The 20,537-nt window shown below is 39.0% G+C and overlaps 2 protein-coding genes across 2 annotated transcripts in view; one reads left to right on the top strand and one right to left on the bottom strand.

Moving 5' to 3' along the window:
- Nucleotides 1–9,647: 9,647 nt before the first annotated feature.
- Nucleotides 9,648–19,833, bottom strand: LOC121885876 (oocyte zinc finger protein XlCOF6-like). The gene is made up of 5 exons (XM_042395663.1): nucleotides 19,388–19,833; nucleotides 17,847–18,087; nucleotides 13,783–14,043; nucleotides 13,072–13,332; nucleotides 9,648–12,244 (listed from the first exon to the last, which is right to left on the bottom strand). Exons 2-5 carry the CDS (start codon nucleotides 17,922–17,924, stop codon nucleotides 10,871–10,873), a joined length of 1,974 nt encoding a protein of 657 aa, XP_042251597.1. The 5' UTR covers nucleotides 17,925–18,087; nucleotides 19,388–19,833; the 3' UTR covers nucleotides 9,648–10,870.
- The window catches only part of LOC121886148 (zinc finger protein 420-like), a 24,508-nt gene continuing 22,064 nt past the window's right edge, over nucleotides 18,094–20,537 (top strand). Inside the window, exon 1 of the mRNA XM_042396077.1 lies at nucleotides 18,094–19,410. Coding sequence (XP_042252011.1) covers nucleotides 19,321–19,410 — 90 coding nt within the window. The 5' untranslated portion in view covers nucleotides 18,094–19,320. The remainder of the gene's footprint in view (nucleotides 19,411–20,537) is intronic.

The raw sequence follows: 20,537 nt of genomic DNA, 5'->3' as shown, positions 1-20,537 counted from the left end.
ACTTACGTGACCATAGTTATTAGTCCTTGGAGCCATTTCTAAACAAACTAACATTATGAAACTCTTCATAATGAAGGAACATGTCACCCAGTGCAGCGGTGTAAGTCACTGCTGTGTTTTCAATAGTTTTTGGACAACAAGGAATGAGATATATCAGGCTTTGGTTACACACAATAGTGTGTGTAGTAGATCAATGTATTGTTGGTTGAAAATACAAGAAAATACAACTTTATTTTACCATGCAATCTCTTGAGATGTATTATCTCTTCTACAAGAGAAGTGACTGAAATGTTCTTATCTGACAAATGTTGCAGTATTTTTAACGTCTATGTAGGCTGGACACTTGTACGTGCATGACACAATTAATAACATGAATGACTAACTGCAGGAAACAGACGCACGGAAGTAAAAAGCTGAAATCGCTTTATCCTTTTATTTAGAGCAGTCAGGTAAGTAAGCATTTAGAAGAAGTGTGGAGAGAATGAAGGCTTCTAAATAGGGTCTCTTATATCTTGGGGCCGGTATTCCTCCATGCATTTAATCTGTGTTTACAAAATTAATATCTAACAACATTACATCCATGCTACATCTCCAGCTAATGATTGTTTTTCAGTGATTAATCTGCGGATTTCTTTCTTGATTAGTCTTGAGTCCGAGATGACATCTTCAAATATCTTGATTTGTCCGACCAACCCTCCAAATCCAAAAAAAGTAATCAGTTTTCAAAGATTTAAAACAGAGAAAAGCAGAAAATCTTCACATTGGAGAAGCTGGAGCCAGAAAATGTTGAGGTTTTTGCTTGGAAAAATTACTGAAACAATTAGTCATTTATCAAAATAGTTGCTGATTAATTTTCTGCTGGTCAACTAATTGTTGCAGCTCTTATCAGTATGAGTGATATATTCAAAAAAAATAAACCGAAAAGCCAAATGCAGTTCGTGAGACATCCAGATTAACAAACAAGTCTGAGAAAAAAAGCATATAGAAAAAATTCACCACATTACACATCTACTGTGACACAAGAAAGAAAATAAAATGTAATATAAACTGTAATCGCCCACAACACCACAACTCCCAAGATAATACAGTACATAAAGAATAAATAATAACAGAGTATTTGAAGCTTTATGATCATGGATTTCCCAATGTACTGTGAATATGTCTCTGTTGTGGTTTGTGCAGCTGCTATTGATTTTTATATTCTCTTTCTGCATGTGAAGAAGCTTCGTCTTGTAAAAATACTTTCCAGAGTTCATGCGTGTGAAGATACAAGTGTTGTTTTAGTTTTCAGTGACTAAAACCTGTCAGTGAAAGTTGACAGGAAGTGAAGCAGTTATCTTGTCAGAGTTTGTTCTCCGCCTCACAAAAACATTGCACGCACTGATCTCCTTAAAGAACTGAGAATTAGTGTTGCTGCTGACTAGAGCTGAAACAGTTAATTAATTAATTAGTTGACCAAGTTGCAGCGTCTTAACATGAGGATTTTTCTTTTTCTTTTTGTCTTACGTGATTGCAAATCAATAATTTTGGACAGCTGATTAGACAAAACAAGCTGCTTGATGACATCATCTTGGCCTTTAGGAATTTTTTCCCTTTTTTGGGGCATTTGTTACATTTATTGTTATATTTACTGCTCTTATTTTTTATTAATTTCTCTTTTTGCTTTCTGATCTTGATGCATTTTATGGTCCTTCGTTATTCTTTTCACATTTTTATCTCATTCATTTTAGGTCTGTGTTTAATATTCTATGCAACACATCCTCACACCAAAATGATAAAACAGGTCTATTTCCAATGACTCCCAAAACGACCTATATGAGTGTTTTTAGCGTCCTCTAGAGGATTGATTGGGGGGTTAGGTTTAGGCACAAAAACCACTTAAGAGAAAGACCCACAATGAGATATTTTGTACCACAGCAAAGATAATCGGGGCCTGGAAGTTTTAGATTATGGAACACTTAACAATAGCTTTAAAATAAAACTTGGAAAAGACAACGTTGGGAATTTGGGTGGGCTCCCAATCCGTGACTTTTACCAGTCTCTTTGTCATGGGACCCAACTCCATGGCCTGATGGTCAGCATGCACAGCTAGAGTGATGTGGGGTGTAGCCTCTTTAGACATTTCATACCACTGATACAAGTCTGGTGTTAGTGTAACAGGAGCAGCCACGCCGGCAATCTGCCGCAACCCAGTACACGGAGCCATCCACATCCATAAAAGCCTCATCATACACAAAAGACCCACAGCGGGTCTAAAAAGACTAAAGACCCTGCTCTTTCGTGAACACCTTTGCACTTGATGGACTGAAGGAAGAGAAAAAACAAAAATACAAGAAAAATAAATAAATAAATAAAAAATTGCTCCTAAGCACTCTATGCATTGCCACTGTGCACCATCTGTTGGCATCTATGTCCTATCAGACTCAAACTTAGCTTTATAGCACTTACTCGTGGTGTTCTCTCCTGACTAGATCCCTGCTTGTGTTGTATCAGCTCTCAGATGTACGTCGCTTTGGATAAAAGCATCTGCTAAATGAAATTGTAAGATGTAATTGTAAGCTTTAAAAGCTCTGGCTTCTACATTTCCCATAATGCAACTGTATTTATCGTTTTAGATCACTCGCTCCACCGTGCTCACTTACTCTTTCTTTCTCTCTGTATGTTTGTCTGTTGTCATAGAAACAAACAGGAAGGAAAGAACTTAAACATCACTGCTGCCAGCACTGTGACAAAGCCTTCACAACATCAACAACTTTAAAGATTCATCAGATAGTTCATTTCTTGCAGAAATGATAGAGGTAGATCACTTCTACCTTGAAAGTTTTTTTTTTTTAATCTTCATTTTATCAATGAAGCAGATAGTTGTTGATCATCTGTACTGATGCTTTAATCGGGTGATGTCAGAAAATCTGAAAATGTAAAAAGTAAAAAATGCCCATTATTATTCCTTCTAATCCAAATTGACCCCTTAAAATATCTTTTGTCTGATCAACAGTAAAATAACAAAATAATTCAGTTTACTGTCATGTGACAAAGACAAACTTAAAAAAATCCCAGAAATACTTTGTTGGATTCCATTGTTGGATTTAATTTTTGTATTTTTTTTTATTGTTGTGTTTTCCACTTTATTTGTAATTAGGGTTTTTGTCTTGTTTGATGAACTTTATTGTACTGTGAATTTTTGCATCTTTGTCACCTTTTTTACCCCTGATGAGTTTGTATCCCTGCAGATATTTGACAGCTTTTTCTTTTGGCTTGATTTAAGTTTATTCAGTTGAAGTTTTACATGAGTTTTTATTTCATTGTTCTGCATTTCAAATCATTAATATCATATCATTGTCAAAACATGTATGTGTAGTGTGTTTTAAAGTTTTTCCACTTAAAGGTTCTATTTGTAACCATCAGAAATGCCCTCTCATTAGTGACACCGCTGGCTGTTAAGTGAGCTGCAGTCAACATCATGTTGCTCTTACACTTCTCATAATTACATAAAAGATCTGTATCACTGTGTTTTGCACTGTGTTTCAACAAAGCATCTCTCATTCCCAGTCAGTCAGACATGTAACATCTCATGTAGGCAAAATTATGGAGAAAAATATGAATGAAAGGTTAGTCCATTATTTAGAAATCAAAGGAGAATTAAAATGTTATCAGAGTGGATTTAAGAAAGGAAGAAGCACTGTAGATCCTGCTCTGTGTTTAGAACACAAAATTAGGAAAGCTCATATTAACAAAGAGAATGTAGTAGTTTTCAAGTGGGTACCCTTACTTGACGTTTCGTTAATAACAAAATTATCTATAATGATTTAATTAAAATTGGTGATAAATCAATACATGGAAACATGTTTTATACTGTTTGTGCTGAACTACAGTTGAACTTTCATGCAAGGGGCAAACCGGCACCTTGGATATAGACAAGACAGCAGAGAACCTGTGGCCTAAGAAGGGTGCGAGCTGTGGTTTCTTGCACCTGACTAACCACTCTATATACTTAACCTCAACTGTTAAGGGATGGAAAATGTAAAAATATCTTACATGTTGGTGCTCTATGAATTGTGACATGCAATGCAAGCAAATATTAGCCAATAGCTTGTTGATGTTCTGGTTTTATAACCATATATGGATTTTGAGATGTAAGATGCTTTAAGACGAATGATATTAAAGTGGAGGCCAGAGAGGTCTCAGGGCTTTTTCTTTTTTGCTTTCTAGGCTTTTAGCTCTGGCTGCCTTTTTTTCCTTTTGATGTTCTGACTAGCCTTTAAGGTAAGGAAAAGACGCCTCTCCTGGGATAGGCCGACACTAGAAATTAAATTTGTTTATTCTTCTAAATCAATGTTGAAAATTGCTAAGGATAACGTAACACCTAATTTAATAGGTAAAATACAGCTTCAGTGAGCTTCTCGATTATTGTATTGAATGCAATAGTACCCGCAAAATCCCAGGAAAGACCTCAACTCCTTGAATTTTTTTGGCTTTGGCCAGGTTTTAAGGGCTGTTAAAACTCTGTCTGTTTCAACTCCATTTTGTGAGACTATATGGCCGAAATATCTTGCTCTTCCACGGTGTCTGAAAAAATGATTAGCTCACCAATGAAAACCAGCATTTCCTTCAAATTTAGGTCACCCATACAGCGTTCCATAAGCCGCTGGAAAGTTCTGGGTGCATTAGTGACCCCTTAAACTCAGAATCCCAAAGGACACATAAACAATGTTTTCTCCTTATCGGCTTCCTCCATCTCAATCTGGTAATAGCCTGATTCAAGTCTAAAACTGAAAACCACTGAGCCAGTTAAAACAGTGAAAACCTCTTCCAAGTTGGGGAGCGCATAAGCGTTCTTGATTGTCTGTGAGTTGAGTTTGTTGTAATCAATACAGACATGGACAACTACAATGGGGGATGCAAAACTAGACTCGGACTCACGTATCACACCAGCATCAAGTAGCACTCTCAGATGCTTCCGCACAGCATTGGCATCCTGAGGATGGATTGGTCGGGCTCTTTGTTTGAAAGGGGTTTGATCTTTGAGCTTGATGTGATACTTAACTTGAGTAGTGTGACCAAAGTCCAAGTCATGATGTGCAAACACCTCAGGCATGGAGTTTAATTTCTGTGTTATTCTCTCTTTCCAATCAGCAGACAAAGGAGAGTCACCAAAATCAAACTTAACATCTGGACGGGGTTCAGGCTGGTCTGTTGCAGGATCAATTGTGCTGGGGTCACACTTGTGTGGCATCACTTGTTGAACAGCATTGATTTCAGCTATTACTGTCTTTGGTGGGATTACAACATCATGTTCAGTTTCATTTCTGATTATGACCGCTATTGTACCCAGCTGTTTTGCAGGTAAGGTGACAGCAATTTGCCACAAGCAGGCCCCCAGACAAGGAAGGAGATGACGGCTGCTCGGTGAGAGCCCACTTTTCATTCAGGGACCCCCTGACATTGACTAATCCTCCAAAGCAATGGTATGTCCAACAGGAATTACTTCTGGGTTTTTCCCTGACAGCTTCACCAATCCCAGGTTACTACTTTGCCTCTGTTTGTGTCTGAGCTCCAGGATTTTAAAAACTGCTTTGTAGCCATACTGCACTGGTAGGTTAGCATCATTGAGGTGAGGAGCCAAATCTGAATACTACACATCAAGTGTGTTGGTGCCGATGAGGAGTTGCTCTTGAGCTCCCTCTCTCATATTAGGAACCACACCTTCCAGCTCTACAAAGTCTTTGGGAAAAGTGATGTCTAGTTCCATAAATCCAAAATATGGGACCTCTTGGCCATTTGCTCCTTCCACCTCCAATAAATGATCTAACCTGTTGATCTTTCAGGTTGTTTTCATAAAAGGACAAGGGAACTGTCATCACCTGAGATCCTGTGTCTAAAAGGCAATTGATTGTCTGCCCTGCTATTGACACATAGGATCTAAGATCTATCTTGGATCATGTATCATTCGATTCAATTTCTGTTTGTCCCATAACGGGAGTCGCAGTCAGTTTAAACGATGAGGGTCCGCAGCGAAAGCAATACTATGGATGGGGCTTATTAAGTGGCTTATTCACTGAAGCAAGCAATGGCTGAGGTGGCTGGGGGATTGACTTTGGCTGAGAAGTCACTTTTGCATTTGAAGGTGTTTTACTTTTGTTCTTGTTTTGTTGTGTCAATTGAGCAACTTGTGCCTGTAGCTCAGCAATTTACTTCTTCAAATTATCTGCTTCAGCTGTAGGCTTGTGCTCTAAACAGGCACACGCGCTCTGTAGCTGGGACCTTACTCACTGTTTGGAACCACCTGATGGTTGCTTGGAAACACCAATGTGCTTTTTCATATGCATTTCTTCATTAGCATGTTTGTCCTCCTCTGTACGTAGCAGATCTGCAAAGGAAGGGGGGCACTTTACCTTTTGCTCAAGCTGGAGATCGGCAATTAAAGAGTCATCCCAACAGCCTCTACAAAATTGCTTTAATAGATGCCTATCAAATTCATCAGCAGAGATCCCTCCCCTCCTCATGGCAGTATTTAGCACAACTTGAAGTCTGTGGTGGTAGGTTGATGGTTTCTCACTAGCATTCTGCAAGGTACTGAGGAACCTAGCAAACAGGACATCTCGATCTTCTGCTGTGCCATAAGCTGAGTCAAGGAAATGAAGATATGCTAATGGTGATGCTTGAGAACCAAGATGTTTGATAAGATCTAAGGCTGGGGGTAGTAGGCTGTCTACAATCTAACAGGAGCAATTCAGGTCAGACAGTGTTGGGTATGTTAGAATGGTGCTTGACTGCCATGTTTCATAAACTGCCTCATTATTCGGTCATGGCAATCTACCAGAAAAGGCCTGAAGACGAGAGCCAGCATTGGTAGATTGGGGATTCTTCAATTCTCACAATATGTTCCACTACAACTTTCTGTATCTCAGGTGAGTTTATATCACTTGCAGTTAAGCATGTACCTGGATTGGCAGTCACTAGTGATTTGACAGATTGCAACCCTGAGTCAGATTTTTCCTCTGATGTGGCTGAGCACGCTGGGGAACGCTGCTCTTGGCTGGCTCGCCAAGTTCAGTAACACCCTATTCAATATGTAAAATACAAATGCCAGTACAGAGTTGGATACTGGGCCAAATGCCAAGGTTTGACTGCTGGAGCAGGACGGGTGATTAATGAGACCAACTCAGTAGGTTTAGTTAAATGACATATATTGAAAATATCGCAAGGGCAGTAAACCTGTCAACTCCAACCTGGATACTTAACACTTACACCCATAGTAAAAGAATGAAACAAAATTACATCAAAGGAGAATGGGCCCAAAATACTGAGATAAAAAACAAAATCATATCCCTAGTGGACTTGACTCAGTCTTTATGGTATTAAAATGCATCATTTAAATTGTGAGATTTTAGTGTTCTGTTATTGTCCTTGCATGATATGATGACGAACAGTGAAGTGTAAGTCTGTCCTACCACTCAAGCAGAATCAGCAAAGCTCACAGTCCATCCAAAGAATTTCATATTCTCTTGAAATCACTCATCATCACAGTGGATCCTGGTACAGTGGCTCGCCATCTTTGGAGTGGATCATTGTTGAATCATACATCAAAACCTGACCTGTACAACACAGTCACATTGATATTCAAAAATCTACACCCAAGTTTCTTATCTTTTATTGATGCATCACACCAATACATTTTCATGAATTATTTTTACAGTGTACACAAACATCAACAAACAAACCAAAAACATTGACAAGGGTTGTTTCTTACCAAAGGGAACAAAAAACAGGGCTCTCCTTATGACTCAAAACGGTGACTGTGTGGCACCATGGAGCAACTGCAGGAAAAAACTTGCATTGCACTGCAGCTACATTCGGTCCGTGAATACACACACTTAATCTTAATACAACTTGCATATAGCCTGTATTATTAACATACAACGTTACGACTGGCTAACTACATCCAGCCTTTACAATTTCACATGTAACACTTGCCTAATTAGCAATGCTAGCTGGGGAGAGGGGGGGGGGGGGGGGGGGGCGCCAGGCCAACAAGAACCCCCGTAAGGTGGTATGCAGACCAAATCAGGCGTTGCGGCATTCAGCCGCAGGGTGTAGTGGAGGTGTGGGCATGTTTATTTGTCCTCTGGAATGTAACCGCTGTGAGACAATCAGAAAATAACGTTTTATTGATCTGATTCAGCCTGTACTATTATAGGGGAAACACTGTCATATCACTATTGTGATTTTAGCTCAACAGTTTCTCATTCAGACACAGTTCAACTCACAGAGAAGAGTCCCAGTAAATCCAAAAGTTTATCTCAACAGAACAACAGTTATTTGACCATTAGTTAGCAAGGTTTTCTTTCTGAAAAACTTCTACCAAAGGACAGCATCCACTCTTTCTGGCTTGTAGGATGAAAGTTTTTTTTCTCTGTCCATTTTGCTCTCTCTGTTAGTACCTCACAGCGCACACATGGGCCAGAGCTCACTCTCTTTTAACTTCACAGACTTTCAGAATAATATTCACCTGCCTATTAGTTTAACTAACAGGGTTACAATAACAATGCATTATTTGAATTTATTGATGTTTGTGGACAGGTCTAGCTCTATTGATTTAAGCTATTCTGATGTACTTGAAGTTGCTGTTTTTGAAATCTGACTTCATTTTTGCCTGTATTTTTTCCATTTTCCTTCTTTTTTAAATCGACTTTTACTTCTTCTAGAATCCATGGCAGGACATGACACATTGGAGCCTATGACCCCTTAAGTTTGCCCAGTATGTTAATGCTACCTGTGTCCTTATTTCCAAAGGCATTTCATCCATTTCCCCCTTTAAAGCTGGTACTGGAGTAGTCTTTATGGCCCCACAGTACAGTCTCAAAACTTGGTACTGAATTGTGTCCAACCTCTTTAGTAATGTCTTTGATGCTGATTCATAGATTATACATCCATAATCAAGAACTGCTCTGATTAGACCAATATATGTAGTTTTCAAAGCAGACCTATTTGCTCCCCAAGTTCTGCTCCTCAGGCTTCTAATAGTATTCAATATTTTTACATTTTCCTACATTTTTTTTGTTAAAAACACTTTTTTCTTCACATCTGAAAATCTAAGTGACCATGGCGGTGACCATGCCTCGACTTTCTCCATTGCTTGTTGAAACGTCTTAACTATGAACTCTATATTTCGTACCATCATCTGCAAATAATGAGACCCCAATAGTCCTATCTATTTATCATTTATCATATTGGACTTACTATACTACCTTGAGGGGTTCCATTTCCTACTAAATAATTCCCACTAAAATCTTTTCCTACTCAGATCATCCTATCAGTTAAAAAAAAAAGATTTAATCCATCTATACATTTTTCCTTTTATTCCCATTTCTTGCAACTTGGTGCCTTTTCAACATGGAAAAATACAGCCACTACATTCTTTAACATGAGCTTTCCTAATTTAATGTTCTAATCGCAGATAAGAATCTATAGTGCTAAATAATGGACTAACGTTTCGTTAATATTTTTTTCCATAATTTTGCCTACATGAGATGTTACTGATCTGATTGGCTGCGAGTTAGAGATGCCAGTGTCACTAATGAAAAGGCATTTCTGATTGTTACAAATAGAACGTTAAAGTGGAAAAACTTTAAAACACACTACACATACATGTTTTGACGATGTGATTTTAATGATTTGAAATGCAGAGCAATGAAACAAACTCATGCAAAGCTTCAACTGAATAAACTTCAAACAACTGAACAATCAGTTCAGGGCACTTAAAAACAACAACAAACAAAAACCTTACTATACAATAAGGTTGTATAGTATGTAAAGTATGCATAACGTACAAATCGAGAGAAAGGCAAAAACATATTGTAAAACATGTTACATTACACAACACATTACACACATTTGTCATTTCAATGCCATTTTCAATCTCTGAAATGAAACTGATACTTTCTCTTTTTTTTTTTTTTTACAAATCTTGTCTCAGTTTTTATTTTTTCAAATAATTGACCAGCTACATACATTACACATTTTTTTTTTATCATTAATTAACTTAGTATTATACACATAAAATTAAGGGAAGACAACACACCTGAAACTTCTCTATTGGTTCTGACTTATTTCTTATCTTACTCATTATTACTCATCTCCCTGTTTTTGGAGGAACATAAAAGTTTCAGCATGCCTCAGTCTGCTCACTGTAGCAGTCCTATTGATGAACTCTGAAACATAAAGTTGTGAAAATTCCACGGAGTTGTCTGGCGGCTGTGCGGTTTAGCTACCTGAGGCTCATGCTAATGCTAAACTAACATCCTGAACAGAAGCAGCTGCTCGGTTAATGCAGGCTGAGAGCTGAGTGTCACACAGCAGGACTCTAATTACACATGCTTCCAACAAAATTAACACAAAAGTGATGAACTGTTTAAGAGACAGTCCCCTGCTCTGAGTATAGATGCATTTTAGCAGTGGAAGTAAATGGACAGATAAAGTCGGAGCGACAGTACTGTTTGTCCCCGGGACATCCGTATGTCATTTTATTTTAATAACATGTTATTTACTTTCAATTGGTAGGCTAAACATGAACTTGCCAAGCACAAGGCTGATGTTAGCTGGCAGCTACCATCAGTAGCAGACCATCCATCATCCACTTATGTTAACTTGTTTTCGCTAATTGAACATTCAACAATAACACAAATCTTACTGTTGTTATTCTATCATGTTGAATTCAGATGTTTGATCTGTCAATCGGAACTATAGGCTAAAGTTTAGCAATGTTCTGTGTTAAGATAGTCCGCGCTGGTCTGTCATGTGTGCGCATGCTGTAAACAATCCCATTGGAGAGGAGACAGGGAGACACCGCTACCCTGCCTCTAAAATATGTTCATCGCAATGGGCAGTGACTGCGTTGGTGGGTTTTTAAGTTACTGCCCTGACTGAAAGCTTTCCCACATTGCTCACACCAGTACGGCCTCTCTCCAGTGTGAGTGCGTTGGTGGCTTTTTAGATTACTGTTATCAGTAAAAGTTTTCCCACATTGCTCGCACCAGTACGGCTTCTCTCCAGTGTGAGTGCGTTGGTGCCTTTTTAGAGTACTGTTGTCAGTAAAAGTTTTCCCACATTGCTCACACCAGTACGGCTTCTCCCCAGTGTGAATGCGTTGGTGGCTTTTTAGATTACTGTTGTCAGTAAAAGCTTTCCCACATCGCTGACAACAGTACGGCTTCTCTCCAGTGTGAATGCGTCGGTGCCTTTTTAGAGTACTCTTATCAGTAAAAGTTTTCCCACATTGGTCACACCAGTACGGCTTCTCCCCAGTGTGAATGCGTTGGTGGCTTTTTAGAGTACTCTTTCCAGAAAAAGTTTTCCCACATTGCTCACACCAGTAAGGCTTCTCTCCAGTGTGAACGCGTTGGTGGCTTTTTAGAGTACCGTTATCGGTAAAAGTTTTCCCACATAGCTCACACCAGTAAGGCTTCTCTCCAGTGTGAGTGCGTTGGTGGCTTTTTAGAGTACTGTTATCAGTAAAAGCTTTCCCACATTGCTCACACCAGTAACGCTTCTCTCCAGTGTGAGTGCGTTTGTGGCTTTTTAGATTACTGTTATCAGTAAAACCTTTCCCACATTGCTCACACCAGTAACGCTTCTCTCCAGTGTGAATGCGTTGGTGCCTTCGTAGAGTACTTTTATCAGTAAAAGCTTTGCCACATTGCTCACACCAGTACGGCTTCTTTCCAGTGTGAATGTGTCGGTGCTTTTGTAGAGCACTGTTATCAATAAAAGCTTTCCCACATTGCTCACAGCTGTACGGCTTCTTTCCAGTGTGAATGCGTTGGTGAGTTTTCAGTTTGCGCTCTGTAGTAAAAGCTTTCCCACAATGCTCACAGCCGTACGGCTTCCCTCCAGCGTGAATGCCTTGGTGAGTTTTCAGAATACACTCTGTAGTAAAAGCTTCTCCACATTGTTCACAGCTGTAAGGCTTCTCTCCAGTGTGAATGCGTTGGTGCCTTCTTAGATTACCGTCTGTAGTAAAAGCTTTCCCACATTGTTCACAGCTGTACGGCTTCTTTCCGGTGTGAACGCGTTGGTGCCTTTTTAGATTACTGTCTGTGGTAAAAGTTCTCCCACAGTGTTTACAGCTTTGAAGTTTCTCTCCTGTGTGAACTCTCTGATGAACCTTTAAAGTTTTTGATGATGTGAAGGCTTTGTCACAGTGCTGACAGCGTAGATGTTTGAATCCCTTTCTTCCTGTTTGTTTCTATGACAACAGACAAACATACAGAGAAAGAGAGAGAGAGTAAATGAGCACAGCTGAGTGAGTGATCTAAAACCATAAATAGTTGCATTATGGGAAAAGTAGGATCCAGAGTTTTTTAAGCTTGACCTGTAGTGGAAATTGCTTGATCACTCAATAACACAAAGATTAAGCATTAAACACTGTTACTTGTTGAAGCGGTTGTCGACACTGTATGATCCATCACACCATCAATAACAATTATACAAATGTCCAAACACAACATAAAAGAAAAATACAATTATCGTGTGTTTTTGGAGAGAAAGGATGTTGTTCAGTGAGCCCCTTCTCTAAAGATTGCGAACACAAACCGACAGCTTTATACCTCTCCAGAAGCAAAGCTAGCAACAGCCAGGTCCCTAAATGGACACTTCCGCAAACTGTTATACCTTCTTACAAACAAGTATAGTCATACGATGATCCCACAGAGACCTAATGGTCAGTCAATAGCCGTGTTTCCATTAACCTATTTTTATGCGCATTTTGAAGTATTGCATCAAAAAAAAGCTTAATGGAACACCAAAATTCAAAGAAACGTACTCAGTTTTATAAAAAAGCTTTTACGCGCGCTTGAGCTCAGCGTCTTCCGGTCTCTCCAGATAGCATGCCAATACTGGCTGACATGCCAACCTCTACTTCTTCTACTCTGTTTACTGGCGGATTACTTAAGCCTATACTGCCATCTACTGATGAAACTATGTGTTACGTAGCCTTGTTTATTCGCTTCGAACCAGCTAATGGAAATCTATTAATCTCAATATGAAGCCGGTTTTATCATGAAGAACACTGACCTGTTTATCGGTGGTAAAAGAGGTTGAGTCTGATTCTTCCCTTTTAACGGGGTTGTTGGTCCAGTGCTCCGGGTTCTGGTTCTCTTCCATTTCGCTTTTGTAATGGTCCTGGTTGGTGAAATCCAGCAGGTCTCCTCTCTGACTGATGGACTGTTCTTCTTCTTCTTCTTTTTCCTGTTTTATGGCAGATGGCAACCAGCATTGATGTCCATTACTGCCACTTACTTGGATGTTGGAGTGTGAACCGGAGTTATCTATCCCCTTACACAAAAAAAGAATAAATGATAGATTAAATAAAATTTAAAAACAGTATTTCAGTGAACAGCCAATTATTTTGTTTAGTCCACTTTCTTTCAAATAATAGAATAGACTGCCTAACCCAATCGCAAATATGTTTTTCATACTCAGTTCTTCCACTCAAGCTTCCCTTTCCTGATTCTCGCTCTTGACAGTATTTTTGGCAGTGACAAAAATACTGTCTTGCTTTGTTTATATTACTCACAACAAGCTGAAAACAAACTTTTAAACCTTTTTTTAGTATCTATGGCTGGAAAGTTCTGTGAACACAAAGCCTGGAAGTATTTTAGTTTTCTTTTTTCAGACTTTCTTGCCAACAACGCAGTGAAAGGATGACACATGGACCTGAGACTCATCCACGTCTCTTCAGTCTAGTTATAAGGCCGGTTTTATCATGAAGTCATGAACACTGACCTGTTTATCAGTGGTAGCAGAGGGTGAGTCTAATTCTTCCCTTTTAATGGGGTTGTTGGTCCAGTGCTCCGTGTTCTGATTCTCCTCCATTTCGCTCTTGTAGTGGTCCTGGTTGGTGAAATCCAGCAGGTCTCCTCTCTGACTGATGGACTGTTCTTCTTCTTCTTCTTTTTCCTGTTTTATTGCAGCTGGTAACCAGTGTTGAAGTGCATTACTGCCACCCACTATGTTGTTGGAGTGTGAACCAGAGTTATCTATCCCCTTAAATAAACAAAGAATAAATTAATAATTAAATAAATTTAAAAAACCCTCAAATTTCAGTGAATAGTCAATTATTTTGTTCAGTCCAGTTTCTTTCAAATAATAGAACAGACTGCCTGACCTGATCACAAATACATTTTCCAGACGCAGTTTTTCCCACTCCAAGCTTCCATTTTTTTCCTCACCTGATTCTCGTTCAACAGTATTTTTGGCAGTGACAAATTATATGCTTCACTGATTCCTCTATTTAACAGTGCTCACATAATCCTGACAGATGTTTGCCTATTAAGTGCAGTGTTTTATTTAGTTTGGTGTGTCCTACCCTCAGCCTTGTTAAGATGTTCTCCTCTTTGTTGCTCCTTTTAACTAACCTTACTGTGCCCACTTCTGGCTGCACTGCATAAAGGTGTCATCCTCTGTTTACTGTATTCCAACTATGCTGCCACTCTTCCAATTCAATTCTATTTATATAGCACCAAATCATAACAAAAGTCAAGGCACTTTTCACATAGACTGGGTCAAGACCATACTCTTTAATAGTCAGTTCGGTCTCTAGAGTTTCCTGTGAGAGGAGAAAGCACAAAAACTCTGGGGAAGAAGCCAAGTTAATAACATGCATTATTGGTATATGAATACATACAGATGGAGAGGAGGAGAAGAGAGGAGTACAGTGCATCACGGGAAGTTCCCTGGCAGTCTAGGCCTATAGCAGCATAACTAAGGGCTGATTCAAGGTCATCCTGACCAGCCCTAGCTATATGCTTTATCAAAAAGTAAAGTTTTAAGCCTACTCTTAAACATAGAGAGGGTGTCTGCCACCTGGACCAAATCTGGAAGATGGTTCCACAGGAGAAGGCCTGGTAACTTAAGGCTCTGCCTCCCTTTCTACTTTTGGAGACCATAGGATCCACAAGCAAGCCTGCATTATGGGAGCACCGCGTTCTAGTGGGGTAATAGGGTATTATGAGCTTTTTAAGATATGATGGAGCCTAAAGGAGTGTGCTTGGAGTTTTGTTAACTGATTGGCTTCACTGATAAATATAATTGGGTATCATCTGCATAGCAATGAAAATTTATGGAGTGTTTCCAAATAATATTAACTAAAGGAAACATATAAAGGTGAATAGTATTGGTCCCTGCACAGAACCTTGTGGAACTCCGTGTCTTACTTTTGCATGCATGGAGGATTCATCGTTAATGTGTACAAATTGAAAATCGATCTGATGAATAGGATTTAAACCAGCTTAATGCAGTTCCTTTAATGCCAATTGAATGTTCCAGTGTCTGTAATAAGATGTGATGGTCAATGGTGTCAAATGCGACACTAAGATCTAACAAGTACGGAGAGTACTAAAGTACTAAAGAAGTGCTAACTAAGGGCAAGACTTCATTAAGCAGCCTAGTTGGGATGGGGTCTAAGAGACAGGTTCTTGTGTTTGGGGATAAATTGGTGTCTGTTGAGGGCAGGAGGTGATGAATTTTGTCTCTAATAACATTTTATCATTAAAAGAAGCTCATAAAGTTGTTAATACTGAGAGCTATAGGAATACATGGATCAATAGAGATATGACTCTTTGTCAGCCTTGCCAAAGTGCAGAAAAGGAACCTAGGGCTGTTTTTATTCTCCTCTATTAATGATGAGTAATAGGCAGCTCTGGCATTAGAGAGGGCCTTCCTATATGTTTTAAGACTATCTTGCCAGGTTAAGCAAGATTCTTCTAGTTTGGTGGAACATCAAATCCTTTCAAATTTTCGCAATGTTTGCTTTAATTTGCGAGTTATACCATGGAGCTAACCTCTTATGTTTTATTATCTTCCTAAAGGGGCTATGGAGTTGAGTGTTATTAGCAATGAGCCTGCAGCACTATCAAGATTATCAACTTGGGAGGGACTAAAATTAGCATACGAGTCCTCTGTAGTATTGAGACATGGCAGTGAATTCAATACTGATGGAATTGCTTCCTTAAATTTAGCTACAGCACTATCAGAGAGACATCTAGTGAAGACATTTTTTGTCTAATGGTGTGTAGTCTAGTAATAGGAATTCAAAAGTTATGAAGTAATGGTCTGATGAAATAGGATTTTGTGGAAAAACTATTAAATGTTCAAATTCAATGCCATAAGTCAGAACAAATTCGAGGGTGTAGTTAAGACAGTGGGTGGATTTGTTTACACTCTGAGAGAAGCCAATTGAGTCTAATAATGAGATAAACGCAGTGCTATGACTATCATTATCAACGTCCACATGAATATTAAAGTCACCTACTATAATTACTTTATCTGTGCTAAGGACTAAGTTTGATAAAAATTTAGAGTACGGGTCAGGAGGACGGTACACTATAACACAGAACTGGTTGTAAAGTTTTCCAGGTTGGGTGAGAGATATTAAGAACAAGGCTTTCGAATGAGTTATAATTAAATTTAGGTCTAGGGTTTATAAATAGGCTTGAGTTGAAAATGGCTGCAACTCCACCTCCTCGGCCAGTGTCTCAAATGATGTGAGTATTAATATGACTGGGGGCTTCAGATTTACATAATGAAATGTCCATGTAGGGCTGGGCAATATAAGGATATCGTGATATGAGACTAGATATCGTCTTAGATGTTTGATATCATAATATTGTGCGGAAGTGTTGTTTTCTAGTGCTAAAGTCTGCTTTAAAGGAAAGTGATGTAATTTCCTGAATTTACCAGACTATTGTAGCTGCTGTATTATTTGCCTTTACCACCTCAGTCATTATATCCACATTACTGATGATTATTTGTGTAAGCAACCAATAGTCATCCCGACAATATTATTGCAATATCTATATCAAGGTATGTGGTCAAAAATGTCTTGATATTTGATTTTGTCCATATTGCCCAGCCCTATGTCCATGGTCTCCTTGTGTTTCAGAGCCTGTTTTGCTAACACATCCACAATGTCATTGCCCTTTATCCCTCAGTGAGCTCGTATCCACATAAATGTGATCATAATATGCATATTTTCAAATTTACACAGCGTTTCATATATCTCATTAACTATATCCTGCCTACTGTGAGCTGTAAATGACTGCAGTGACATTAATGCAAAACAAATCTGTACACAGAATAGCCTTTTTTAATTAGTAAGTCATTTATTCACTGTAATCCTGCAACTACCATCATCTTGACTGTAAACTGACAAATGATCTGACGTTTTTCTTTCAACAGAAACTTGTAAGGCTGGTATACTAAGAGCAAAACCTGTGATCCCTGTATTAGGATCCTTTGATCTATCTGTATATACTGGGACTGGTAATGTACAACTGTATTACTTAAGTAGGATTTTTCATGCATTACTTTTACTTGCAATTGGGTATTTATACATTACTGTGTCGGTACATAGTAAAGGATCTTAATGCTTCTTCCACAACTGCAGATAAATGGAACTGCATGCTGACTGTTAGCAGGGGTGAAGCCACAGTGGAGCTCAGTATCTGACATTAACTAGAAATCCTTAAAATGTCTGATTTCGGTTTGTGCACAGTGAAATGCGCTTGCGCCGCGCGGGAAACGTAAAATTACTCAAACAAAACGTAAACAGATTATTTTCTAGCTTGGTTTGTGTTACTCCCAACACGCTGCGACCAGGAAACTTCTTTTTCGTAGTTTTCACGCCCGAAAAATTCCGTGACCACAAAGCCTGGAAGTGTTTTAGTTTCCTTTTTTTCAGACTGTCTCTCCAACACAATGAACGGAAGACACGTGGACAATCGAGTCTCAGCCTTGTTTTTTTAGTGTCGTTATGAAGCTGGTTTTATCGTGAAGTCATGAACACTGACCTGTTTATCGAGTGAGTCTGATTCTTCCTTTATAACGGGGTTGTTGGTGCGGTGCTCGGGGTTTTCGTTCTCCTCCATTTCGCTCTTATAGGAGTCCAGGAAGGTGAAATAGAGTAGGTCTCCTGTCTGACTCCTCTTCTTCTTTTTCTTCTTCCTGTTTTATGGCGCATTGGAACCAGCGTTGATGCGCATTACTGCCACCCACTAGGCTGTTGGAGTGTGAACTGGAGTCATATATTCCCTTAAACAAACACAATAAAACATGAATAAATAATATTAAAAAACAATGTTTCACTGAACAGTAAATGTTGTTGTTCAGTCCAGCTCAGATGTCTGTTCTGATTATTCTTTTTGCTTCGGATTTACTGAGTGACATGGCTATGATGTCTAGTATCCACATAAATGTGATCATAATATTCATAATTTCAAATCCGCACAGCCTTTTATATATGTTAATGATATCCTGCCTACAGTGAACTTTTTAATTTGTAACTCATGTATCCACTATAAAACTGCAATTGCCATCATCTCAACCGACAAATGATCTGATGTTCCTCTTTTAACAGAAACTTGTAAGGCTGGTATACTAAAAGTAAAACCTGTGCTCCCTGTATTAGGATCCTTAGATCCATCTGTTTATACTCTGCTGCATCCAACACAGCTTTGATGGCTAAGCTCAGTATCTAGCAGTAAATACGTCGAAGAAAATTATTCAGAATATGTTAAAGTAGGCTATATACAGATGCATCCAAAACATTGAACAATAGAGTAGGGATAGCATTTATCATTCCAGAATTAAATGTAATGTCAAGTAAAAGGGTAAGTGAAAACCTAGCAGTATATACAGGGGAAGTTAGCTATTCTACTTGCTCTAAGCTGGAAACAAGTCAAGGTTTTGATAGGTTCTATCTCCAGTAGTGCTCTACCAAGTGAGACACAGGAAATAAGGGCAGATACTACTTCTGCATTCAAAGAAAACTAGGAGAAATGAGAGAACGCAATAAGAATATAAAGGAGGAGGACATTATATCAAGAACGGGGTTTTGTCACACCAGTCTGAACAGTACATTAAACATAATGAATAAGCATGCTACAGTAGATGTGAACATTGCGGACTAAAGGAAACGGTGGAGCATGTACTTTTATACTGTCCTAGACATCAGCAAGATACATAAAATGACACTCCAAATGAGTCGCATGAGAATAGGTATTATAGAGTCTTAATACGAGAATTTAATGGAATAATACGCCTGTAGTAACCGTTCTGATTCCCATTCCAATTCAGAGGGTGGCGGTAATGCGACTAGAAGCTGTTTGCCAGCCGAGGAAGAAGCAGAGGAGGAGGCGTCAGCGGCAGCAGCAGCTGTTGTGAGATCACGACGACACGGAGGTGATATTTAAACTGGAAAGGTAGTCCGTCAGTCAGAAAGGATACCTGCTGGATTACGCCGACCGGGACCACAACAAGATCGGAATGGAGGAGAATCAGAACCCGGAGCTCCGCACCGACAACCCCGTTAAAAAGGAAGAATCAGACTCACCCTCTGCTACCACCGATAAACAGGTCAGTGTTCATGCCCTTATGATAAAATCAGCTTTATAATAAGACTGAAGACAGGAGCATAAGTCTCGAGGGTCCACGTGTCCTCCGTTCATTGTGTTGTCGGAGAGAAAGTCTGAAAAAAGAAACTAAAACACTTCCAGGCTTTGTGTTCGGGCGTGAAAACTACGAGGGAGGTCTCAGTGTTTCCTGGTTGGAGCGTGTTGCGAGTAATATGCTGGAAAATGATCTGTTTACTTTTTGTTTGAGCAATTTTACATTCCCCGCGCGGCGCATGCGCAATACACTGTATACAAACAGAAATCAGACATTTTAAATGTCTCTGAAGAGGATTTCTAGTAAATGTCAGATCCTGAGCTTCACTGTGGCTTCAAAGCTGCAAACAGGCGGCATGTAGTCGTTGTTTTTAACATACCTGCAGTGGTGGAAGAAATATTTAGATCCTTTACTTAAGTACCAATTCAGCAATGTATTATTACTCAATTACAAGTAAAAGTCCCGTATGAAACAGCCTATTTGAGTAAAAGTACATTAGAAGTCCCAGTATATACAGATGGATCCAAGGATAGTAGTTGCAGGATTACAGTGGATAAATGAGTTACAAACTAAAAGCTCACTACAGTGATTTACATCCCACAGTAGGCAGGATACAGTTAACATATATGAAAGGTTGTGCCGATTTGAAAATATGAATACTATGGTAACATTTATGTGGATACCAGTTCACAGAGGGATAAAGGGTAAATGAAACTGTGGACGTGTTAGCAAAACAGGCACTTTTCATTCAGGACATTTCACCATGTAAATCTGACGCAAAAGGAATGATCAAAACAAACATCACTGAAGAGTGGCAGCATACCAAACTAAATAAAACACTGCACTTAATAGACAAACATCCGTCAGGATTATGTGAGCACTGTCAAATAGAGGAATCAGTACAACATATAATTTGTCACTGCCAAAAATACTGTCAAGAGTGAGAATCAGAGAGGAAAAGAGGGAAGCTCAGAGTGGAAGAACTGAGCATGAAAAATGTATTTGCGATCGGGTTAAGCAGTCTATTCTATTATTTGACAGAAACTAGACTGAACAAAAGAATTTAGTGTTCAGTGAGATATTGTTCTTTTAAT

This window comes from Thunnus maccoyii, chromosome 19, assembly GCF_910596095.1.
Source record: "Thunnus maccoyii chromosome 19, fThuMac1.1, whole genome shotgun sequence".
NCBI lineage: Eukaryota > Metazoa > Chordata > Actinopteri > Scombriformes > Scombridae > Thunnus > Thunnus maccoyii.
The sequence above is the reverse complement of the archived record's forward strand: the minus strand, read 5'-3'. Positions and strand labels throughout refer to the sequence as shown.

Bases quoted from the DNA above. Each gene is read 5' to 3' on its own strand.
- LOC121885876 (XM_042395663.1), bottom strand. From the start codon at position 17,924: ATGGAGGAGAACGAAAACCCCGAGCACCGCACCAACAACCCCGTTATA. The intron at 13,333-13,782 runs GTCAGTGTTCAT...TTTTTGTGTAAG, and splicing joins CTGCTACCACTGATAAACAG to GGGATAGATAACTCCGGTTC. The intron at 12,245-13,071 runs GTCAGTGTTCTT...CTGTTGTCATAG, and splicing joins CTTTTACCACCGATAAACAG to AAACAAACAGGAAGAAAGGG.